The sequence below is a fragment of the Ursus arctos genome, unplaced genomic scaffold (genome assembly GCF_023065955.2).
Source record: "Ursus arctos isolate Adak ecotype North America unplaced genomic scaffold, UrsArc2.0 scaffold_14, whole genome shotgun sequence".
Classification (NCBI taxonomy): domain Eukaryota; kingdom Metazoa; phylum Chordata; class Mammalia; order Carnivora; family Ursidae; genus Ursus; species Ursus arctos.
Genome location: NW_026622808.1, coordinates 374,139 through 399,772, shown reverse-complemented (window position 1 = coordinate 399,772; position 25,634 = coordinate 374,139). Strand labels below are relative to the sequence as shown.

Genomic DNA, 25,634 nt, shown 5'->3' with positions numbered 1-25,634 from the left:
GGGCCCATTCGGGTGGTACAGAGAGCAGCGGGGGACAGCCATCCCCTTCGTGGGTCCACCAGCTGCTGGGACTCTGACCGGCACCCCCCCACCGCCGTCCTTCTGGTGGCCCTTTTATGCAGCTCTTTGGACACGTGGGCAACCAGAACAGCTTCAAGCTGTTCTTCTGTTTTGAATAGATGTCACACACAAATGATTAAAAAAAGAAAAAGAAGAGGGGCGCCTGGGTGGCTCCGTCGGTTGAGCGTTTGACTCTTGACTTCAGCTCAGGTCTTGATGTCAGGTCCTGAGATCGAGCCCCACGCTGGGCTCTACGCTGGGCGCGGAAACTACTCTCCCTTATCTGAGGCACACCTACAGCTCCTCGCGGGGTTCACACCACTGCTGGCACCCAAAGTGCCCGCCTCCCGCTTTCGCTGCACACTTCGTGGGGTTTGGTCCGTCTGAGGTGACCCAGCTGCTTCAAAAAGGCTCCGGTGAACGCCTGTGTCTGTGTGGGCGGGACGTGGGCTGGAAGTGAAGTCACCGAATCCACGGGGATCAGGAAAGTGTGCTGTTTTTGTTGGTTGCTGGTTCCAAGTGCCCCCCAAACTTCTCTCCGCTCTCCCGCCCCCCAAACGAGGTGCTCTTGTGAGACGGGTGGGAGGGGACACCTGCACTTTGAATCTGCACGTCCCTTCCTGGTTCGGGGGCTCTGAAAGCAGGTACTCGGGGCAGGTCACCAGCAGGAGCTAGTCCCATGGCCCGCAGGAAACCTCAGACGGCTGGTCTGGACAGAGGGGCAGAGAGCAGCTGGGACGAGCCCCTCACCCCCTCAGGAGCACAGTCTGCTTGTTTACTGAAGGCTCCAAAAGCCACCGAAAACTTAGTGGCCTACAAATAACCCTGTTATTATCTCGCATGGTTCTGTGGGTTACCGGGCTCAGCTGGGCAGGCCTGCTGTCTGCTTGGGGTGTCTGTGCAGCCGCAGGCAGATGGTGCTGGGGGCGTGGGGGGATGGGGTCACCTGGAGCTTGGCTCTGATGCCGGGATGGCCGGGCCTCGCCCCTCCCTCAGTCTCAGGGCCCACCCCTCTCCAAGTGACCTCTCTGCACGGCCTCTCTACATGGCCTCTCTGCGTGGTCTCCCCACGTGGCCTCTCCACGTGGCCTCTCCGTGTGGCCTCTCCACGTGGCCTCTCTGAGTGGTCTCTCTGCGTGGCCTTTCCACGGTCCTTCTCACGCGGTGGCTCGGGGCTCCCAGGGGAGCAGAAGCAAGGGCTGCCAGACCTTCAGAGGCGCCGATGGCTCCGCCACCTTCTACTGGTGTCAGGGAGGCTGGCCCGGTCCTGACGTGAAGGGCAGGCTGTGGGCAGGCAGTTCTTTGGGGACCGTCCGTGAACACTTGCTGCCAGGTCTGGGTGGTAGAATTCACGCTGAGAACGTCTGAAATACGCAGATGGTCAGACTTGCTCTTGAATCGACACGGCAGTTCATTTGTATTTAGCAGTCTGGCGGCCGGGCATCCGTCCCTGATGTGAATGAAGGCTGCCGGCCTCTCCGCTGTGGATCCAGCCATAGGATGTCATTTTATTCCACAGCCGAGTAGGAGCGGGCAGGCGGATGGAAAGACCTGGGAGCTGGGAAATGCGAAGCGTTGCCCTTCTCTGCCCTATGCCCTGTGACCCTTCCCTGGCTCCTCTTCCCTCTGAGGGCCTCAGTCTCCAGATCTGTAATATCAAAGTATGGTGCCCACTGGGAGCTCTTTGCTTCCCCCTCCCCTGGGCCTCCCTGAGCTCCGGGCAAGGGACACGAAGGACAGCACCGCCCAGAGCACCCGGTCTCCCTCCATAAATGTCAGGGTGGCACCTGCCAGCTCTGTGACTTTACAAATCTCGTGACTCTGAGGAGCGTGTCGGGGGCGGTATCCTCTTCATCGTGTCCGTGTGGCCAACCCTGAGCACTGGCCCGGAGTCCATCACACCTGCTCCCAGGGACAGCGGCGACTGGGAACGGGGTGACTTTGAATTTGTTTTGTCACCTGCAAAATGGAGCGTCAACTGGTGCAGCCCCTGTGGAAAACAGTCTGGAGTTTCCTCAAAAAGTGACACAGAGAATTACCATCTGACCCAGAGATTCCTGCACTCATGGGTTTACGGCAGAAAACGGAAAACATGCGTCCACAAGAAAACTTGCACGCAAATGTTCACAGCAGCCCTACTGACAACAGCAAAACGAGGCAACAGCCCAAGCGTCCGTGGGCAGATGAACGGAGAAAGAGGGTTATGACCCTACAGCAGAACAGTATCCGGCCACACACAGGAGTGAAGTCCTGACACACAGGACAGTCCGCAGCAGCCTTGAAATCAGGCTCAGCGAGAGAAGCCAGACACAAAAGGCCCCATATTGTGCGATTAATTCCCTTCATAGGAAAGGTCCAGAATAGACACAACCACAGAGACAGAGGGGAGATCGGTGGTGCCAGGGGCTGGGGCAGGGGACACGCGGAGTGACGGCTAGTGAGTGAGGACACGGGTGATGGAAATGTCTTCCCATCAGATGGCGGTGATGCTCACACAACCTTGTGACTACACTCAAACCCACTGAGTTGCACACTCGAGGATGAGGACTGTGCTGCCAGATTGGCCCTATCTCAGGATCTAAAGGCGGGGTAATCAACCCACCTTTACGGGAGCAGGGGAATTATGGGAGACCCTCCCCCGAGCGCCTGCACGTGTAAGGGCTCCCTGGGTGGCCCACTTCATTACGCGCATGGATTACCTCTGGCCCCTCTGTCTTTCCACCTGGGGCCTAGGCGTGCCCCGATTCCAGGGGCAGGAAAAATTTCAAGGGGAGGGCTTTGGTTCAGGGTCATCTTCCTCTGGTGTCCAAACCAGAGGATCAAGGCCCTGAGAAGTGGAGTGCCCAGCACCCCAGGTCCCCAGGGCCCTCCTGCCTTGCTATCCCAGACTCATTAGCACCTGGACCTGTCTCACTCTCCAAGTATGCTTCCCCAGGAAGGCCCCCTCTTGGAGGAAAGCCCAGGTCAGGACAATTCCCGGGATTATTGTCTGTCCATGTAGCTCTCCGCTTCTGGTACTGTCCCAACCTACGTCCTATGGCAAGAGCGGACGGCAGAAAGGGCCAGCTCTAGAAGTGCTGCTCTGAGCTCTCAGAAGACATTGCTACCAGCCTGGGATAGAGGGGGCTGATTTCCTCCCAAGTCCAGAGAAGGGTCCCCACCAGCCAAACTTCAGGGTGAGGAAGGGAACGAGCCTCTCCAGGAGCCAGACAGACGGACAACACTCTGGGGCTGGGGGCTCCGCCCTCCCGGGGGGCATATGAGGGAAAAGAAAGAGGAGGGGACACTCCAGAGAAGGGCCCTGGGCAGTGAAGGGCCCCTCCAGATCTCAGGGCCTCACATCTGTTTTGGGGCGCCCCCAGGGCTGAAGCTGAGCGCCGACCAGTTGGCCCTGGTCTACAGCACGCTGGGCCTCTGCCTCTGTGCCATCATCTGCTGCTTCCTCCTGGCCATGGCCTGCTTCCTCAAGAGGAGAGGGGACCCGTTCTCCTGCCAGCCCTCCGCGGCGCCATGTCGGACCCAGGCCAAGTCCTCCCAGGGTGAGCGAGAAACGGGCCCGCATACTCCCACCGCCTGTGGGACAAGCCACGGGCCATCCCTCTGTCCCGGCACTGGCCCTGCTTCCAAAGGGACAGCATGTTGCCAGCTCTTCCTGAGAAAGGCCCGGGCCACGCACCTGCAGGACTTTTTCTGTCTTGGTGAAATCAGGTTCAACATCAAGACAAGAGATGGGGCACCTGAGGAAGGGTGGGTGTAGGGTGATGGCCAGGGGGTTGGGTTGGCAGGGGCGCAGGGCTGAAACCTGGAGGAGGCGGTCCCCCTGGGGGCTTGGGGGTGAGGTCAGCCAAGGTGTGAAGGCCTGCTCCTATGCAGGCTCCCCAGCGGAAGGGGGCGCTGGCGACGAGAGGGGGCGCTGCCCGGCGCGGGCGGACAGGGCAGTTTACCTTCTGCGGGACCCTGACACCCTGGCCGAGGATCCCCTCGGTGCAGGGCGGTTGAGGAGGCATGGGGCCAAGGCCAACGCCGTCGCCCTCTCCCCTTCCCGCAGATCACTGTCTGGAAGCTGGAATCGCCCCGGGCACGCTGCCAGAGCCGGTGGAGACGTGCAGCTTCTGCTTCCCGGAGCGCAGGCAGCCCACCCAGGAGAGCGCGGGCGCGCCCGGGACCCCTGACGCCGCGCCCTCGGGGAGGTGGGGGCGCCTAGGCCGGACCGCGACCGCACAGCCCTGCGTGCGCGCCGCAGACGGCGGCCTTGAGGTCCTGTGCGCCCCCGCGGAGGAGGGAGGCCCCGCCGAGTGACGAGTGACGTGGAAGGGTGAGACGGGGAGAGGGGTAGGAGTAGGAGGCGGAGAGAGAGATGGGGAGCGGGGAGAGAGGTGGGGAGAGGGAGGGAGATGGGGAGAGGAAAAGAGATGGGGAGATGGAGCGAGATGGGGAGATGGAGCGAGATGGGGAGGGGGGAGAGAGGTGTCAGGGAAGGAGGCCGGTCACGTCTTTCTCCCACGTCTCCAACGCAGGTCACCGTCACCTACACACCTGCAGTGAAGCCATCCGTGCCTGCTGGACACAGCCCCCAAGAACCCTTCTTTAGAAATAAAACCTTCCCCGGCTGCCCACTCCGCCCTCTCCCTGGTTTTGGTCGTGTCTCCCTGGGATGCCTCTGGACGCCCCACCTCTCCCGCCGCCTCCCTGTGCGCAAGGCTCCTCCCGCAGACGCCTGGTTTCCAAGGACCTGCAAGTGGACCGCCCCACCAGGAGCTTGCTGACCTGTGCAGGGTGGGAAGCAGGGGGTACACCCCGGGACTCTGAGGCACGCTTTCATGTAAGAGGGAAAGTCAAAGAATGGAGGGAAGCCGGTGGGCCTCCTGCAGGAGGGCTGGGCTCACCTGCTTTCCTTTTGCAAACCAAGTTCTCCACCCTGCGTCCGTAGGCAGAGCGGCGAGCACGGTGCAACGTGTGTGTGTGTGTGTGTGTGCACGCGCGTGTGTGTGTGTGTCTGTGTAGTGCGGCATGGGGTGGACAGGAAGCGGCAGGCTGAGCCCAGGGCGCCCAGCCGCTCTGAAAGCCCAAGCCTCCTTGCCTGGCCCCCGGGGGTGCGCTCTCCTTCGCACACACCTTCGGCCCTTTCTAGCCACCAGCCTGTACTGTTAGCGGCTTCAGATTCTTCTTTCTATTCACCCCCCTTTTCTTCTAGCCCTACTCGAGCCTCACGCTAAATTCTACGCGTGATAACACTAAGCACTGATATCTGAACAGTCACACATTGTAGATGTGACCTGTGTTTTGTATTTCTATTTTTAGTGGCATCGAAATCGACATTTTAGTCACACTTAACATGCATGAGTCTTAGAAGCACTTACACGTAAGATAAAGCCATGATTATGGGAATGAAAATGATTCATCCTGTGCCACCAAGATTCCCTTGCACAGCGACACGCACCAGACGTTCACGTAACACACGTTGGGTGGTGTAGACGGGATGCCCGATGCGCCACCTGTCCACCCTCCTCGGGCTAACAGGCTGTCTCGGCTTCCTGGGGCTTCTGGAACAAACTAGTACACACGGGGAGGTTTAAGGGACAGAAAGTCACTGTCCCCTACTTCTCGAGGTGCTAACGGAGCTGCCTCCTTCTGCAAGGGACCGGTCTGCTCCGGGCCACTCGGCTTGGCCTGCGTCGTCTCGCCCTCTGTGTCTGGAGCTTAATCATGTCCTTTATTAAGGACGCCAGTCGTACTGGTTCGGGGCCCGCCCGGGTGCCTCGTTTAACTCCATCACCTCTGTAAAGACTCCATGTTCAAATAAGGTCACATCCCAGGGAGCTGAGGGTTAGGGCTTAACATGTGAACCGGGGGCTTCTAAAGCGTTTCTGCCCGAGACACGTGTCTGACCCGTCGCACAGTCAGCCCCACATGGCAAACGGCGACCCCCTGGTGTTTCCTGCCACCAAGCCCATGCAAGCAGCTTATCCGATGACGGGATTGACACTAAAGCCCTGTAACTGGTGTAGATGTCCCCGCACGCTGACAAGGTAACGGCATGTTTGGGAGACATCCAGGTACCACTGAGACGGGAAGGCTCACCTGGAAGGTGTGCGGGTTTCTGTTTCTTCTCCAGCGTTCCAGCTCTGCGTCCAAACCCAGGGACTCTGGGGGATGTTTCTGGTAGTGCTGAGGAAGTCAGGGCTGCAGAAAACGCCAGGCGCTGAGTGCCCGACCCTGGCCCCCATCAGACAAGAATAATAGTGGTTTTCAGGTTTTCAGTTGCTCTTTGTTGTAAGTGTGTGTGTGTGTGTGTGTGTGTGTGTGTCTGTGTTTTAAGACAGGGATCCCTGTGATAGATAGTAAATCGGAAACTAAATACTGTCTGTGTTACGCACGCTCTGGATAAAGTTCTCTTGGTTCTATCTGCAACATATATTTTGATTCCTGCCACTTGTCCCAGCCTCGGAGCCAGGCTCCTGCCACAGCTCCCCCGCGGGAGTGCACCAGCGCCCCCTGGCCGCTCTGTCACCACCCTGTCCCCTAGCCTGGGACACAGCCAGCTTTGCTGGAAAGGGTCAGAGAGTGACTATCCTTTGTAGCCTATTGGGTTCCTGCGACAGCGGCCGGACAGGTACGCGGCCCCAGCCACAGTAGCAAGCAGGGAAGGCTGTGCTCCCTAACGGGACTTCTAGAAGCAGGTGGCGGGTCAGATTTGATCCGCGGGCCAGACCTTGGAACCCGGCCCTTTCCCCATTCATGGCAGCCCTGATCTTTTTTTTCCTTTTCAGCTTTATTAAGATAGAGTTGACCTGTAACGTTGTGTACGTTTATGATGTCAAATGTGACGATCTGACACATTTACATATTGCAAGACGATGACCGCCGTAGCATTAAGGAACCGTTCCATCCCATCACACAATTACCGTTCCTTTCCGGTGGTCAGAACACCTAAGATCTACTCTCTTAGCCACTTTCAAGGAGATGATACAGTATTATTGCCGTGGCCTCCATGGGGTACATTAGCTCCTCTGAACTTGTTCATCTTGTAAAAGGAAGTTTGCGCCCTTTGACCAGCATCTCACCCCCACCCCCACCCCAACCCCCCTAACCACCATTCTACTTGCTGTTTCTCTGAACCCTGATCTTTTCATTTATGCTTCTGAAATTTTTTTAAAGATCACATTTATTTATTTGAGAGAGAGAGAGAGAGATTGAGAGAATGAGTGGGAGGAGGGGCGGAGGGGCAGAGGGAGAGGGAGAAGTGCAGGGAGCCCCACGCGGGACTCGATCCCAGGGCCCTGGGATCATGACCTGAGCTGAAGGCAGATGCTCAACCGACTGAGCCACCCAGGCGCCCTATGCCTCTTAAATTTGTCTTGATGGTATGTCTTTCGTTCATCACAGTCAACCCTCAAATAATAATATACCACTGCACACAGAGCGTAAGAACCTTACAGCAGTACCCTCCCAACGCCCCCCAGCTTCTGTGTTGCCGCCCGCACGCATTTTCCTTACATGTTCTATCAACCTTTTATTTTATTTTTTTTTAAGATTTTATTTATTTATTCGACAGAGAGAGAGAAAGCCAGCGAGAGAGGGAACACAAGCAGGGGGAGTGGGAGAGGAAGAAGCAGGCTCATAGCGGAGGAGCCTGATGTGGGGCTCGATCCCATAACGCCGGGATCACGCCCTGAGCCGAAGGCAGGCGCTTAACCGCTGTGCCACCCAGGCACCCCTCTATCAACCCTTTAAACATCACTACTATTTTTGCTTTAGAAGTTCAGTATTTCAGAGCAATTAAAAATAAGAAAAACAATGCGTTTTATGTTTACCTTAATTTCTGGAAATCCTCACTGTTTGGTGTAAAGCCAAGTGTCTGGTAACATGTCCCTTCTGTCTGAAGAACTTCCTTTATTCCTTGTCCTGAAAGTCTGCAGGATGTGAATTCTTTCCATTTTTGTTTGTTTGGAAAAGTCTTTATTTCTCTTGGGTTTTTGAAAGATGTTTTTGTGCCTGGGTATAGACTGGGGTTGCCAGTTCTTTCCTTTCAGAATTTTAAAGACATTACTCCGTTATCCGTGGTTTGCATAGTTTCCGAGAAGACATCTCCTCTGATTCCTCTCTTTGTTCCTTTGTAGTCTGTGCCCTCAATTTCTTCTCCTTCTCTTACCTTTTTATTTATTTTTAAAGATTTTATTTATTTATTTGACAGAGAAAGAGAGCACAGCAAGGGGGAGGGGCAGGCAGAGGCAGAGGGAGAAGCAGACTCCCCGCTGAGCAGGGAGCCCGATGCGGGGCTTGATCCCAGGACCCTGGGATCATGACCTGAGCCGAAGGCAGTCGCTTAACCGACTGAGTCACCCAGATGCCCTTCTTACCTTTTTAGCAGTTGGAATATGTTGTGTCTAGGAGGTTTTGGGTTAGGTCCTTTTTGGTTTTTGTTTTTTTGTTTTTGTTTTGTTGGGTTTCTTTTTTGAGAGAGAGAGAGCATGTGAGCGGGGGAGGAGGGGCACAAGGAGAGGGAGAGACAGCATCCTAGGCAGGCTCCACACCCGGCTCAGAGCCCGTCTCGGGGCTCGATCTCACAACCCTGAGATGACGATGTGAGCCAAAAACAAGAGTTAGATGCGTAACCAACTGAGCCACCCAAGTGCCCTGGATTAGGTTTGGTTTTTGTTTATCCTGCTTGGGGTTCTCCGAGATTTTTTGATCTGTAGCTTGATGTCTTTCATTATTAAAAACTATATTTATTGGCCATTCATTATCTCTTCCAACTGTTTGATATCATCCCACAGCTCTGGTGCCCTGTTATTTTATTGGTTTTTTCCCCCCCATTCCTTTTCCTTTTTGTGGTTCAGTCTGGGTAAATTCTACTGGCCTTCAAGTTCACTGCTTCATTCTTCAGCTGTGTTGAGCTGACTGGTGGGCCTTCGTCTCAATTACATGGGTTTTCCTTCCAGAGTTTCCATTTGACTCTTACCATTTCCAGCTCTCCGCTGAAGCCCCCCCTCTATTCAGGCTGAAGCCCCCCCCCCCCATGCAGGCATGTATTCCGCATTTTCCATGAGAGAATTCGACATATGGATCTTAGTTGTTTAAACATTCCTGCCTAACACTTTCAACACCCAGATCACCCCGGACTCTGGCTCTGTGCAGTGATTTGTCTCGTGGCAATGGCTTGTTTTTACTTGGTCGCTTGTGTGTCTTGTGATCTTTCTAACAAACGCCAGATCTGCACGGGACGGTAGGCAGAAGGACGAAGTGCGTATGCGGGAAACGGGCACGCTTGCTCACCTGCACAGTGTGAGGGGTTGAGTCGAGCAAGTTATGAGCTGAGCTGGGTTTGGGTTTTGTTGCTGTATGCTCACCTTTTGTGCCTTGCTGGCTTCAAATGCCCCTGGTGTTACCACGTTCTTGGTGGCAGGGGGTGGCTGGGTTTGTGATATTCCTGCTACGCCCTCAGCTCTATGCCTTCCCTGCATGCCTCTGCCGAAGGGGGTCATTCTCCATTCTTTGCCCTCCGTCCGTGGTGGACGACGTTATTTGGTGCTTGCCAACCTGGGGGGTGGCAGACGGGGGGAGCGGTCTCCCATCCTGTTCCGACTCAGTCTCAGGCAGCCCACGTTCCGGAGCTGAGGGAATAAGCCTTATCCAGTGGTCCTCCCCTCCACCTAGGAATGGAATCTCTCTCACGGATCAGGCCCGGGACAGTGTCCTGCCCCCAGATGGACTAGAGGGTACTTTCCTTCCTCTCGCCTGCAGTGCGTTTAGCACCTGTATCCTGAGTGTGCTGCCCTTTTCCCAGCCTTGGTTTGTTAGGGAAGAAGAGTGTGGGTGGGCCTGTGAATACTTCCAGCAGCCAAGGCCCCACACCTGCACCTTTGAGGGATGCTTCCTGTGGTCTCCGCTCTGTGCCTGATGTTTTTTATAAGGTCCAGTGGAAGTGTATGGAGAAGAACCTGCAAGTCGTGTCAACTCCCCTTGTTCGACGTTCCTGAAAGTTCTGTGCTCTCGTGCTAACCCGCACTCAGCCTTCAGCAATCCCTTAAAGCATTGGAGGACCTCCTCTTGCCCATTTGCAAGGCGGCTCTGCCTTCTTCCCTGCTCTCGTCCCCTCTCTCCTCGGGGGCACCTGCCTTCCTTAGACTCCAGGCTACCTGGCTGCCCTGCGGCTTCGCCTCACAGGTGGGCTCAGGGAAGATACGGCTTTGTGGATTATCTGGCTTTATTACCACTTGGGAAGGAGTGCTTCTCTCTCTGGCTTTTTCCTTCCCAGGTGGCCCTGGAAGCCAGAGTGACCTTATAAAATATAGATTACATCATGTCTTTTCACGGCTTAAAACCCTCCAGCGAGGGGTGCCTGGGTGGCACAGCGGTTAAGCGTCTGCCTTTGGCTCAGGGCGTGATCCCGGCGATCTGGGATCGAGCCCCACATCAGGCTCTTCTGCTATGAGCCTGCTTCTTCCTCTCCCACTCCCCCTGCTTGTGTTCCCTCTCTCGCTGGCTGTCTCTCTCTCTGTCAAATAAATAAATAAAATCTTTAAAAAAAAAAAAATTTTCTTTAAAAAAAAAAAAAAAACCCTCCAGCGGGTTCTCAACACCGAATAAAACCTCAACCTCTTACAAGGGCCTCTGAGCCCATGTGCCCTGGCCCCTGGCCTCCTCTCAGAGTCAGCTCAGATCACACTCCAGGGCACCCACCACGCCGCAGCCCCTCGCACCCGCATCCTCCTGTCCCGAGGCTTTTGCCTTCGCCGTTCCCTCTACCAGGAATGCTCTTTCCCGCATCTTCACCCAGGCTGGACTGTGGTGCAGACACATGCGGTCTCGTTCCAACTGAACGGGGACAGGTCCCCCATCTGCTTAGCTAAACGCCTGGTTTTGCCTTCCTACTTTTTGTTGACACACTCTCATTTATAGACTAATCAAAGGAAAACCCCAAAACGTATCCTCAGAAATGCACATATGGGCTTGGTATGCCTGTTCCCCTGTGAGTCAGAAGACACACCACACACCCAGAGAGCCCCAAGCTTGGCTCTCAGGTTTGGGGTTTTAAAAAAATATTTATATAATTCTTACTCCAAGCCAAGCATTTTCCTAAGCACTTTCCATATATTAACTCAATTTTTCCCCCATGCAATCATCCTATGCGAGGATATACTATTAGTGTCCCCACGTTATAGATGAGGCTTGAAGAGTTGAAGGAACTTACCCAGAACCAGGGTTCATGCTCGGGCAATCTGGCTCCCTACCCTGTCTCTTAATCACTGGACTATACCACAGAGAAGGTTAAAATTACAATGTAAAATGTCAGAGAAGCTGGAACAGCCATTCAGCATGCAGTGACATGCCCGACAAGGCAGAGACACCACATGAACCCACTGGCGCGGAAAGCACGAAAAGTCCTGGCTGGAGACCAGGGGGAATTTTTCCACTGGCTCCTCGGGAGAACCAGGCCACTTCACAGGTCAGAGACACAGTGGTCACACAATGTCCCTCCTTCAATCCTTCGAGACTCGGCTCTTAGAATCAATGGGAAAAAACCAGCGTGGGCTGGATCCGAGAGCAGACCGAAGGGGGCTCGCTAAGGTGTCCCTCTGAGCCTCAGTTTCCCGTCTTCAAGGACACGCTGTTCCTTTTACCTGGAATGTTCTCTCTCTGATAGCCTGTGCTCAGTCTCTTACTTCATTCAGGTCCCTGCTCTGAGGTTGTCTTATTGGAGAGCCATTTGACCACCTGTGTAAACAGCACGGTCCCTGCTGTCGGGCTCTGGCCCCCAGCCTGTCTCGTCTACACAGTGCTTACCACAATCTGACATAGACGCGTCCGCTCCGTGAGAACAGGACTGTGGTCTCTTGCTCCCGCGTGTCCAGAACAGTACAAATCCTGCACGATACAGAGGGTCAAATAGTTGTGAAATGAGGGGCGCCTGGGTGGCACAGTCGTTAAGTGTCTGCCTTCGGCTCAGGGCGTGATCCCGGCGTTCTGGGATCGAGCCCCACATCAGGCTCCTCCGCTATGAGCTTGCTTCTTCCTCTCCCACTCCCCCTGCTTGTGTTCCCTCTCTCGCTGGCTGTCTCTCTCTCTGTCGAATAAATAAATAAAATCTTTTAAAAAAATAGTTGTGAAATGAATAGATTCAGGAGCCCAATGGAATCCTTGTTAAAGTCTTTTCTACTTGGAACATTCTACAAAAATGCAATGTATTTACATTTCGCCTCCCTCTCCTAGCTACTGGCATTGACATCCATTCTCGACAGACTGGTATCACCATCAGGAGAGGCAAGCAGAAAAAAATCTTAAGACTCATCAAACAGCAGGGGTGGAATGGAGTTTCCCGACCACCCATTTTAAGCTCTGCCTCTTTTCATCTTACAGCCAAGGGGCCAGGGGGCTCAAGAGAATAGCCAGACCTAGGAGCACCTCCAGGGAGCACGGAGCCCCAACTAGAATGCTCATCTCTAGTTCCCGGGAAAGAGCCTTTCCTGCTCCATGAAACTGCTTTTCGCCGGAGCAGGCCCATCCACTGACCGAGACAGAACGGAGGGGGCACGTGGAGCTCTGATTAGCCCGTTAGTCTTCACGAATTTGTGGCGTGCAGAGTGTTTGCCTCAAACGTACATGAGCTCCCACGTTGGGATAAAATGCGTTAAGATTTCAGGTGGTTACATTTCTTCCCATGAAAAAGGTGGCGCGTGCCCTCCTCACTGGCGGAGTTGTGTGTGCAGACAGGAGCCGGGGACCCGGGCAAGCCTGGGAGCGCGGTCCAGGTTGGGGCTTCCGGTTTGCTCTGAATGACACTGGTCATCGTGTCCGTTGCAAGAGCCGGTACTAATGCGTGAACGTGAGAGTTTCAGGACGCAGACATGTCACTGAGTGCAGGGGATGCTGTGGTGCACGCCCCAGGCACCGCCGGACTGAAGTGCCCGGTTCTCCCTCTGGAGGAGGACTGTCCTTTCATCAACAGGGCCACCTCACCCACACCACCGATGTCCCCGTCCTGCTAAATGTCACTTCCTCAGGCCCCGAACGGCCCTGTAAGATTGCCAGAGAACTCTGTACCGAGTTTGCCCACGGTTCTCAGATACTATGTCAACACTATTTCCCTTCCTGCATGTTCCTTGGGGACAGGACCTGGCCCCTTTCTGCTCCCCATCACATTCCACTGGAGATCTTTTCTTACTGAAGTCACACGCTGAGTACGAGAGTCACTTATTAATGAATATTGTGGAGTGGGAGCTATGTTAAGTGCTGGGGATATGCGAAGACTCGACCTGGCCCATCCCCAGTTTTAGGTATCATCCTAAATGTAGCCCAAGACAGTAGTGTTTCTTTAAAAAAATATGTATTTCTTGCTCACACGAGTGTCTGGTCACCTATAAGTTCTCCTCCGCGTGACCCATTACCTGGGACATGCTGGCCAATGGAGACTAACTGAACGTGGCCAGTCGTGGCTGAGGGGACAGCGAGCATGGGGCAACATGCACCGGCTCTGAGTCTGCCCAGAAAGTGTATAGACGTTTTTTTTTTTTTTTAAATGGAAGTATGTTTGATCCATTCTGTGGTTATTCCCCCAGTTCCTAAGTGTATAGTGGGCATACCTGGCATTGGCAGGATCCCTACGGTGACTTTTTACCCACTAGGTGAGGGCTGATGTGGTTGGAAGGACTATGTAGAATTTTTCTTTTTCTTTTTCTTTCTCCTTTCTTTCTTTCTTCCTTCCTTCCTTTCTCTTTCTCTTTCTTTCTCTTTCTTCCTTCCTTCCTTTCTTTCTTCTTTCTTTCCTTTTCTTTTCTCTCCCCCTTCCTTCCTCCCTCTTTTCTTTCCTTTTTCTCTTTCTTATCTCTCTTTTCCTTTACGATTTTATTATTTGAGAGCGAGCGAGCACAAGAGCACGAGCGGGGAGGAAAGGAAGGCAGAGGGAGAGAGAGAAGCCGGCTCCCCGCTGAGCAGGGAGCCCAACGCGGCACTCGATCCCAGGGCCCCAGGATCATGACCTGAGCCAAAGGCAGACGCCCAACCAACTGAGCCACCCAGGTGCCCCTCCTGGGGGGATTTCAAAGAGTAACACCCCAAAGGCACAGCAGTGATATTACGTATCACAGGCCCTCGCAGTTCACCTGTACGCCGTGTGCAGATCGCGGGAATGACGGCCGACTTCTAGAAACCTGATCAGGGGCCGTCCGATCGCAGCTGCTGTCAGAGGCAGCGCCGTTACTGGAGCAAGTCAACATGGCTCCTGGCACGAAGTATGCAGCTGGTGACCTGACTAAAGCATTTTTATTCCCATACCAATTTGAAAGGCCCACCGAGGGGCCTTGCTTCTACTTGACGGGGCCCGCAGCATACCTTCCCGGTACAGACTCGGGGCTACGTCACTCTGCTATAGGAAGTCTGTATGCACACGGACTGCCTTGATACTCCATCACTCACGGCTCTGGTCCACTCTGCTGCTGGCATTATGCTGACTGGCTCTGAGAAGCACGGAGCAGTAAATTCTACAGAGGCTTTAACGAGACAAGTGAGCCAAAGCATGAGGAATAAACTCCCCGAAACTCAGGCCCCCAACTCCATGAAGTTTCTGGGGGCTCAGGGGTCTGAAGCCTGTCAGGATATCCTCTTCAAGGTGAAGGACAAATGGCTGCAAGTCGCACCACCTACTATGTAAAAAGAGCCACAATGCCTGACGGGTCTTGCTGGGTTTGCGAGGTTGCACACACATCCTAGCGTGTCAATCCGACCCACCTCCAGAGGCATCACACGGCTCCCAGCTGCGAGGAGGACCTAAGTTCAGGCTGTCATACACGCCGTACTACACTCAAATCGTAGGATCCAGAAGATCCAGCGATACTCCAAGTGGGCAGATAAGGACGCTTTAGGGAGACGCTAGCGGGGGCCAGCAGGCGAGGAACAGCACAGACCTCCAGGATTTCAGAGCAACTCCAATCTACGTCTTCCGCAGATACGTACCCTTTCTAGAAACAGCTCCTGCTCGTCTCTCGGACTTCGCACGCTAAACGTGTACTCACAGGTCATGAGCTGCCCGTGCAGCCCGGGCATCCCACAGCAGAACGAGTGGTCTGACCCGCCTGGCCTTAAGGCTGGGCGGCAGCCACGGATCGTGCAGCGGAAACGGCACGTGGAAGAGTGAGCGCAGGCCTGCCCAGGTGAACTGCACGAACAGGTGGCTTGGACTTTCAACGGACACCTGCTGCATGGCATCGGGTGCTTTTTTGTGGCCAGATGACTGAGGTCGCCTACGGACAGTGATGGAGGAAAACCCTGAGTGGAGCTTTGAGCTGTACGTCTGGTTACCCACTTGTCTGGAACGAGACAGGACGGGGCGACGTTGATCTGTGCTGAGCTAACAGCTTGCTTGGACGGTCAAACATCTGGAAGAGGATTCCAGGATTAGTGACGAGGTCTGGATGGGGACAGAGGTCTCAAAATGGGCACAGACCGTGAAGAGACCTGTATCCACGTGTGCCTGCTGGAGAATCCCTACAGGGGACGCTCTTATGATCAGGGAGGCAAAACGGCATGCCTGTGGATACAGTGAGCTTCCTTCCCCAGACACCATGCTTGCTTGGTGGACCCATGAACCAAGGGGCCATCAAGACAGGGTGGGGGCTGAACTAGGTTCAAGGTCTTAGATCTGCCCTGCCCAAGGCTCACCAACCTAACTACCGCTGAGTGCCTAACCAGCAAACTACGAACACTAACACCGAGTCCCTCGGCTGGCGTTTCCTAAGAGGACCGGCCGGCCACCCGGCGGCAGGTTGACTACACTGGGCCTCTTGCATCATGGAAGGTTGGTCTTCTTGGAATAAACTCATATTCTGATGACGGACACGCCCACCGCACCCATCAGCACCACCATCCATGGTCACACTCCGCAAATAGCTGTTGATCACAGAACCCAGATCACAGAACCCAAATCATAGCAACGGACGTTCATGAGCAACGGGCTTGTGTCCGAAGAACTGTTCACACTGCATCACCCCCCACCGGGACGCAGGTGGGCGTACTGAGGACTCAGCTATGGTGAAGGAATGGGGTTCTGTCTTCCAGGATGACTTGTATGCCTTTAGCCAGAGACCGTTATCTGGGGCAGACTCCCCCCGCCCCCAGCCAGGACATATGGGTCTGAGGAGCCAGCTGCGGGGGTGGGGTTGGCACTTCCCGGTATTATACTTAATAACCCAATCACAGAGTCTTTTTATTCCAGGCCTGGAAAATCTGGGCTTTGTTGGCTTGATGGTCTTCCCCTGAGGGACACAACACTGGTTCTGGGTGATCTGAACTGACTGCTACTCCGTGGGGACAGAGGACTAAGCCTGGGACCCAGAAGTCGCTGGTGTCTCTTGGTGCTTCCATGTGAGGGAAGTAAAGGAACTTGCAACAGAAGTTTCTAAAATGGGACAGCTCAGCAATGAAGCTTTGGGTCAACCAAGTAAAAACCAGTTAAGGGAGGTTCTGAGGACAACGAAGTGTGGAGGGAGGCGGGAGGATGTCACAAACGCCAAGTACAGTGGTGTGACCAATTACAGGATCAAGAGCAGGACTAATTGCACATTTTCTCCTTACGGATTCATATATGCTCTTTCCTCGTCTGGGGAGCTTACTACAAACACGTATCGTCATACCACACCCTGGGTCTCGTCATCAGACGCTGGCAACGATCCCTGCATTTAAAAAGCTCCTCCGGGGACTGTGACGGTGACACACTGACAATGCATGGTTGTCCTGACTCCCGGATGCCAAGAGGAGGGAAGAGGAGGAGAATGCGGGGTGCACGGACGTCCCGACACCCAGAGCCGGCACTGGACTGGCCCAAACCAGGTATGAGCTCCGGCCGCTGAGCTCAGCGGGGCTTTTGTGGCGCCGAGCCCTGCCCTGGCAGCCCCAGCCCTGGCAGCCGTGCAGCGCCCCCTCCCCTCCGCTGCGCCCTCTCGGCTGCTGTCAGTAGTAAGAGGAGAGCCGGCCAGTGTTCAGAAGAAAATGTAGCTTTATTATGACATAGGAAAGACTACAAGCCATTAAGGGAGAAGAGTCGACAGTTTCTCAAAATGACAGGTAAAAGGGAGGTGTAAACATCTTGGTAATAAAATCCACAGCACAATCATTGGAATATTTTTCTTACAATTTTTGTTTTCAAGGTTATAGTAAACGAAACAGTCACTTGAATTGTCAGAAGAAGGGCCATTTACCCAGGGAAAGCGTACACACCAAGCCAAAGGACAAGAGCACGGGGCTATGTTGTGGGGTCGGGGGCGCTGCCGCAGGAAGGAGGCCTCAGACGATCGATCCTGTGCCCTGGAGAGGAGGCCCGGCCACGCGGGCTGCCCGCCGGACCCACCCCTGCCCAGCACGGACGCTGCTCGGAACTCGCTTCACACGCCTGCAGACGGAAAGCCCGGTTTCCCTGTGACGTGCTGAAAGGACGGCCAACGTCTCAGAAATACAGGTTATTTTAAAACCATGGGTGGGAGTGCAGGGGCGGGTGGGGTCACCTGATGATCCCTTTCGTGTCAGACGCACTTGGTAATGACCTGAACACATAGACAAGGGGTCGTTACAAGGAAACAAGAAAGCCACTTTCCTGAATTTAACAGCTGGCTTGGGCGCGAAGAGAAACATTCCCAGGCCGGGCATGGAGTATTCTGTGGGTAACAGGATGAATCCCACTGAACACGCTGGTGGCAGGACGTCCTGTTGCCAACACTGCCCACGGTTTGCGGTCACAGGAGCTTCCCAGCGGCACAGACACAGGTGACAACTTGCAACGCCAGTGCCCACAGGGAGTCACGACAATTAATTTGGATACAAAAATTTAAAGTCACGTCTACAGAAGAGAAACGTGGCCTCATCGTCTATCCCCAGACCTCATGCTCTTGGACCAGCTGAGCTCCCCTGAACATGAGCAGACACAGACGTGGGAAGCGGGGCTCGCCAGACCACAGGGAACCTGCCAGAAAACCCAGGACAATCCAGTAAAGCCGGGTCACAAGGCAGCAAAGCTCATGGCTCAGAACTGTGCAGGCCAGCGTCGGCCAGCTCCTCGTTTGATCTGCTCCTTATGAAAAGGCAACAGCTCTCCCCAAAAAAATCTCCAAAGCATGGTCTCTCTCTCTCTCTGTCACACACACACACAAACTCAAGCACATGGGGCCGTTTCTGAAAATCTGCACCCGCCCGTATTTCTGAGAACGCCTGCTCTCTTAGAACACGTATTCCCAAAAGGCAGAAATACACTGAGCATGAACCGAGCAAGGGCTTTACAAGCTGCACCGCTAAGGACATTGTCGTGGAGGCCACTGCAGCAGACAACTGTGGTTTCCTGTATTCCAGCACATTCCACACTGAGCAGTACCTAGTCAGTCAACTGTTCCGACCCACTTCCTAACCCGACGAGCTCGCGAGCCGGCTCTGGCCCACCGACCGTCTGCACGGCCTACCAGCTCAGAACAGTCTGCACATGGTTAAATAGGGAGAGAAAAAAAAACCCACGACAGATGAAAACTGTCAAATGTCAGCGTCCGTAAGATGTTTCACTGGAACACGGCCATGCTCGTCTGTTTCTGTATTAGCCACGGCAGGCACCGCATGGCCCACAAAGCCTCAAATATTCACCGTCTGGCTCTTGACAAAAGAAGAAACAAAAGTGCGTGCACTGAACCTGAAACAGACGGTTCTCTCGTCCAGGAACGAACCTCCCACAGCTCAGATGCAGACCGGCGCCCAGGACAAGCGCTGCTTGTTCCACGAACGACATGAAAGCAGCCGTTCCTCCCCCACGTCTGGGTTGTTCTCAGAAACGGACAATCCAAGTTGGGGTTTGCACAGACGGATGCATGCAGGATATCTTACAAGGAGCCGTGCACACCGTTCCCTCTGCTCCAGCGGCTCCTCCCGCCCCTGGCAGCTCAGCGGCAAAGCCATCCGCCCCCCGCTGCAGCGGGAACGACACCAAGGGCACAGCGGAGGCATCAGCCACGGAACGCCAGCTCCGTGGAAGCCCCGCCGGCGTCCAGCCGACCCACGGGCCGCCACGCAGCCACGCGGACAGCGAGCGGGCCGGGCGGCCGGGCAGCGAATGGGAGGCAGGGAACGAGGAAGCCACCGGGAACGCTTCATCCACTCAAACGTTAACAGGACACAGAGGCTTCCGAGCCTCAGCCTGACCCTCGTCCGCCGCCCCGGCAGCCTTCGACCAGGACGCGGGCGCTTCCAGAGGGAAGGGGGAGGGGAGGCAACAAAACCAGCACCAACGAAAAAGCCAGCTTCACTCTCGGGAATGAAGGAAACGATCTACATGTCTGTATCGATCCAATAATTCGTTCACGTTACCACCATCACGTTTATGCGGGTCACCATTGTGGGAAAGGAGAGGGGAGGGGCGGGGACTAAGAAAGTGCCTATTTCTAGAAAAACCAAGCGAGAACACCCGGGCGGACGCGTCCACATGCAGTCGGATGCCACGTGGCGCGCGAACAGCCGTGCTCGGCGACCCCGGGGGGTGTGCTCGGTTCCACGTGGGGGCGGGGGCTGCTGCTGGCGGCTGACGGACGGACCCTCGGGGCTGCAGCGACCTACGCTCGACACGGAACCCACGGAGAGGAGGGGGCCCGCGAAGTCCCCGTCCTCGCACGTCTCCTGCGCTCCGCGGCCTCAGCGGACCCGGCGCCCTTAGAAACCGCTCCGCCCTGCTCCTCCCCCCCCCCCCCCCCCCCCCCGCCGCACGTGGTCTCCAGCAGCTCAGGAGACGCGTCACGGACGGACGCACGGCGGCGCCCCTCCCCACGCAGGGCACAGCGGCCACGTCGCTGCTTCCGCCGCGCGGCTCCTGGGGCCTCGTTCCGAGCGCAGCGCTCGTCCACGCGGACGCCGCGGCCCCGGAAGCCGCTGCGGCCGGACTGCGGAGGAATCCGATGCAATCCGATGCTCTCGGGGCACTTCTGTGTGGGGGGTCGCTTCATGACGTCAGGGAGGGCGGGGAGGATTCTGGGGGGCTGGCCAGCTGCTCGCCTTGTCCTGGTGGAGCAGCCGCAGGGAAGGCTACTCGTATTCCAGGAACTGCTTGTGGTAGAAGAGCAGGTACCTGCGGGCGCAGAGGCAGGGAGCGCGCTGACGTGCTGAGTCACGGCGCTCAAGGCAAGCCGCCCCAGAACGCTCGCGGGGGTCCCGGCGCCCACTGGCGGCCCACTGCTTGCCTGGCTGCGCTTTGGTTCGTAGTCCCCGAGGAGGAGGGGCCCTGGCTAGGCAGCAGCGGTGCCCGCGGCGACCGCCCGTCCTCCCACCTGTCCGCCCCCCCACCCCAGCCCGTCCTCCCACCTGTCCGCCCCCCCCAGCCCGTCCTCCCACCTGTCCGCTCCCCCCAGCCCGTCCTCCCACCTGTCCGCTCCCCCCAGCCCGTCCTCCCACCTTTCCGCCCCCCCCAGCCCGTCCTCCCACCTGTCCGCCCCCCCCCCCCCAGCCCCTAAGTCCGCCTCTCCCGCCGTCCACCCCAACTGCCTTGGGGCCGCGCCTCCTCTGGGGGAGACTCCTGCAACGGCTTCTAGTCCAAATCCGCCCCTTTGGGGGGCCTCCTCTGGCCTCCTCGCTACCCACAACACTGTCCTCTCACACACGGATTCTTCTACACAGACTCGCTCCAGGGGCGCCCCACCGCTTGGAGAAAACGCCAAGTGCAGCCGCCGCAAGGCCGTTCCCGACGGCTCAGCCCGGCCCACCCTGCGGGGGGATTCTACGCACAGTCTCAAGACCAATAAAGACTTCACAAAGCAAAGGGTGGACGACGACGGGCCAGGGAGGAATGAGGCGGGTCAACAAGAAAGGAGCTCCCCAAGAACGGACGTGGCCGCTCCTGCCGTGAGAACAGGAACGACCACCCCACGTTCGGGGCGATAACGTGCTCATCAAGAGCGACCCGGCCCATCCAACGACCGAGCGAAGCGGGCATCCTGTCCAGAACAAGCCTCATGACGTCAGGACTCGAGGTGAACGTCCTGAACGGATGTACACAGTCAGCTGCCACCCCGGACGTACCCCTCACTGTCCAGCACGTCCTCGATGCTGGCCTTGGTGATGATGGCATCGTCACACTTGAACCACTGGTCCTTGTGCTGCCGGATGAAGCTGGTGTAGTGGCCGCTCTCCAGGGTCCCTTGGTGGTTAACCACGGCAAACAAGGAGTACCTGGTACGGGAGCGCGCGAGCGGGGAGAGAAGGAGCAGTCAAGTTAGTCTTCTCACCATCGGAAGCAGTCAGAAGCCTGCACGGTGCGCTGCCCACAGACCCCAAACGGAACACACCATCGCCCGGCGGGCACGCAGCCCACGCAGCTCTCGAGCTGCTTTGCGGGAACCACATTTAGCGGAAGTGGGGACAGCAAGCCGCGCTGGGGATGCTGGAAGCACACTGGCCCTTCTTCCTCCCACAGCAACAGTAAGCGCGTGGTGAAGGACAGAACAGAGGCCTCACTGCAGCGCCGGCGGACGCAGGGGCCAGGGAGCCCCGAATCCAGACACCAAGCTCTCACGCTAGCACCACCGTGGCCGGCGGGACCGCGCTCCCACACAGGGGCTGGGACCGAGGGGTCAGGCTCCTACATCGGGGAGCTTTACGGTGCAGGCGTGGAAAGTCCTTTCCCCACAGGGCTGCAGCATTTTCAACAGGCGCGGAGGGGCAGCAGGCCCGTGGCCAAAGGAAAGAAGGGCTGTGCCATCAGGGCCCCCCCCCCGCCCGTGCGGCCCACCGGTGGTCCCACACTCCCCGCTCACACTGGAGACGCCCAGCGCCAACCCACGAGGTGCCACTTACTTATTGTCATTGTTGAGACTGTCCATTGGCTGCTGGTACTGTCCATTCATCCTGCTCTCTTTGCTGGAACAAAGAACAGCAGTTCGTCAGTATCACGTAAAATAATTAATCAGCAGACGCGTGGCTCGAACGACGGTACCACTACCCCGGGGGCCTCCTCTGCCAGTCGGGGCACTCAGTGCACTTTAGACATGCTTTCTAATTCTTCCAGCAACTCTGCTTTCTAGGGGAAGACTCTCCCGGTGTGAAGGTGGGGAAGTGGAGGCCAGGCTTCCAGCCAAGTTCGTGGTGATCTGCTACAGTGGCCACAGGAGACACACGAGCGAGCGTCGCGGTGATTTGCAGGGGACATTTTATGTGGTCTGGGATGTCGAGATTTGAAAACAAGAGAAGCGGAATCGACAACTGCACCATCAAGCTGTATCCAAACTCAGTTCCGTCAGCGGCAGCGCCGCCCTCCGTGACCGCCCCCCCACGTGCTCGCCGCGTCTGACAGCGCACGAAGGACTGCCGGCGAAAACCCGAAGCCAAAGCACACAGCTGAGGAAACTCAACGGTGACCTGGGTTAAGATCAGGGTCAAGGTTCCGTTTTAGCAGATATGCTTCTATCAGCCTCCACGCAGGCTCACAGGGAACCGGTGCCGATCACGGACCCTACGGAACCACGGCCCTCCCGGTCACACCGTGTCCCCGACCCTTTCATACCTGGACGCCATGAAGGGGGTCATGTCCAGTTCCAGGGGAAAGGACACGTACGTGGTGATCTTCCGCCTCAGTTTGGCCGAGTGTTCGAATCGCTACAGGAATTGGGGAGACAAGGCAAGGGTGAAGCTGTAGGGTCTCCTCCAATGGGGCTTCTCTGGACACTCCCGAAAGCGGGCTTTTCGTTTTCCGGCCACATCTACAGCTTACAGACTCAGTAACACGGCACTGAGCCATACAAATCTAATTTATGGGGTTCACAAATGGAGTGTTGAAAGGATGGGGTTGTTGAAAGTGATTGACGCCAAGTGTGCAAAAAAGTCATCTTACAACAAAGCCAGCAAAGCGCACGGTGGAAGGAAACAGAACGTCCGTAAGCTCCAGGAGCGAAAACGGACATACTGTTCCTTTCAGCAAAGACATTCCTTTGACTAGACCGGGGCCAGCAAGCCAGGAACAGTTTGGGTTTTGTGTTGAAAGGCTCACAGAATAAAACACAGACCATAAAACGAAGATTCTATGAGACCACGAAGCCTAAAGCATTTATTATCTGACCCTTTACAGAAAAAGCTGACTGACCCCTAGACTAGATCGCAACGCTTAGGGTCCTGTTTGCTTTTAAGTAAAAGAAAACCAGAAAACTTCGGTGTTGGGGGGAGGGTGGGGAATCTCGGGAGGAGGAGGAGTAAATTCTTAACCCCCGCCCCCGGGGAGAATAACTCACACCCTACTTTCGTTATGAAGTAATTACTCCCGTTCACCATAAACCTCTCTGCGCAGAAGACGTGGGGGGCGGGGGGAGTCACGACTTACTACCTTCTCGTGCCTTCCGCGCTCTTTACGGGGTCACTGCACTTACGAAACGTCCTTCTGTGCAGCAAACCCACAGGCTCCAAGCGCATGTACTGGGGATCACACGGTAGGTGTCCCACTGCAGCCTGCTCTCTGGAAAGCTTACTTTGAGGTGGAAACAGGCTACGATGGGCAGCTTCTTCATGGTGAGCTGCTTCGTGGACTCCTGGTAGCTGTGGCAGCCACTGCACTTGATCTTCGCACCGCTTCCTAAGTGCTCGGGCCTGGTAAATCTGCAAGACATTCCAACGATACAGTTTTAGGGAAAAGAAGGTGGGAGAGGTAAGAGAGGAAAAAAGCCGAAAATAATTATTAAATCACTTTCAGTGGGTTAATCTCCCGACTAAAAACACACATCCAGTTAGGGGCGTTTATAATTTCACAATGGAAAAAAGAACAAACGATTTCTTCCTTCATCTGTTCCCCTCATCACTTTAAACACGATCTTAATTTTTTTTTTTTTTATTTAAAAGTCTGGTGAAATAGTAATTTTCTAATGACCGTAAGACCCAGTAATTCGAATTTCAGAAAACCTTGAACTTGTGTTCATGCAAACGACTGAATGCAAATGTTTTTAGCAGCTGTGTCTCTAACGGCCAGAAGAACCTGGCAGCAGTCAGGAGCTCTCCAGAGTGCAGAAGGTTAAAGAACGGCGACGTGACCCCCGTGGAATACTCGTCGGCCACAGACGGGGACAAACTACGGACACACAACCTGGATGAATCTCCAGAGACTTATGGCGGGGAGCCCGGGGGAGGCGATCCAAGAGGTTCCATGTTCTATGATTCCATTTACGTAACATTCTCGGAATGCTGAATTTACACAAATGGAGGACAGATCCGCGGCCGCCGGGGGTCCCGAGGCAGTGGCGGCGGGAGGGACCTGGACGGATGGAAATGCCTTGCATCTTGACTGCACGGATGTGAATATCGCAATCGTGACCTTTTACTGTAATTTTACGAGACGTTACCACTGGGGGAAACTCAGTACAGGGTACTCAGTTATTCCTTTTAAATGCACGTGCATCTGTATCTCAAAATAAAAGTTAGATTCTAAAAACGGGGAAATGATCATTATTGAATGATGAAGACAGACCATGACATAGCAAGGTTGTGCGAAGGAAGTCAGCAAGCATTTCCGGCACCAGTGGTGGCTACTAAGACAGAAACCCATAAAACAGATGTTTCAATATGATTTATGCCAAATTTTTTAAGTTGAAAGCTGAAAACGTGGGGTGCCTGGGTGGCTCAGTTGTTAAGCGTCTGCCTTCGGCTCAGGGCGTGATCCCGGGGTCCTGGGATCGAGCCCCACATCAGGGTCCTCCACTGGGAGCCTGCTTCTTCCTCTCCCACTCCCCCTGCCTGTGTTCCCTCTCTCGCTGGCTGCCTCTCTCTGTCAAATAAATAAATTTTAAAAATCTTAAAAAAAAAAAAAAAAAAGCAAGCTGAAAACAAAGTTCATCTTTTCCCAACCAGGTCTCGAAATATTTGTTTCTCCTTTCAGAAATTCCGTCATCTCAGCAGGGCAAGTCGATGCCCCCTCCTGACCACAGCTGACCCCGCCTGCCCCGGGAGGTGCCCCAGAAGAGGGAAGCCGAGGGAAGCCGAGGACAGCAGTCAGAGCTCGTAGGGAGGAACACGGGACAAGGCGTCTGAGCGTGTCTGCCACAACCTGCAAGAACTAGCCCACAAATGCACGCGGCAAAGGCCGCAGTGTGCGTCACTCTTGAAAAACGATCTTGTCTTTGCAACACAGAAACAGCAAGGAAACCAAAGGGGGGCTGAAGCCTATGGATTTGCAAGGGATTGTGAAACCAGTCAACCCAATGGAACGTGCACACCTCGTCTGGATCCTGAGTTGGACAAACTGTACGGAACAGTTTATCACAAAAACAATCAGGGCAGCTTGAGCAGCGGGAACCTGACTGGAAGAGAGAAGCGCGTGCCCACGTTTATAGCGAAGGCTCTGGAGACGCATGACTCGCTGCACACTACCCCATACCCCAGTTTTCCACCTCAAACCTGCCTGGCCCCAGCCCAGCCGAACTGCTCAGGAACACACCGGGGGCCACGAGCGCTTCCCTGCCGACTGGACGAGCTTCTCCGGTCTGCGCTGGCGACGGCAGCGACAAGCACTCGGACCCTGTGTCCCTACCGGGCGCACTGAGGAAAAGCGCGGACCCGCAGAGCGGGAAGCCCCATGTCAGCCCCCAGCA

General features: G+C 55.5%; 2 protein-coding genes across 2 annotated transcripts in view; one reads left to right on the top strand and one right to left on the bottom strand.

The window, feature by feature from the left end:
- Positions 1–4,359, top strand: part of TNFRSF13B (TNF receptor superfamily member 13B) — a 108,850-nt gene extending 104,491 nt beyond the window's left edge. Inside the window, 2 exon segments of the mRNA XM_057311239.1 lie at positions 3,423–3,599; positions 4,109–4,359. Of these exon segments, the coding sequence (XP_057167222.1) occupies positions 3,423–3,599; positions 4,109–4,359 (428 nt within the window).
- Positions 4,360–17,032: 12,673 nt separating this feature from the next.
- USP22 (ubiquitin specific peptidase 22) overlaps positions 17,033–25,634 on the bottom strand; it is a 39,004-nt gene continuing 30,402 nt past the window's right edge. Inside the window, exons 9-13 of the mRNA XM_026521187.4 lie at positions 23,526–23,652; positions 22,571–22,662; positions 21,865–21,927; positions 21,091–21,240; positions 17,033–20,143 (exon numbers count right to left, since the gene is read on the bottom strand). Coding sequence (XP_026376972.1) covers positions 20,101–20,143; positions 21,091–21,240; positions 21,865–21,927; positions 22,571–22,662; positions 23,526–23,652 — 475 coding nt within the window. The 3' untranslated portion in view covers positions 17,033–20,100. The remainder of the gene's footprint in view (positions 20,144–21,090; positions 21,241–21,864; positions 21,928–22,570; positions 22,663–23,525; positions 23,653–25,634) is intronic.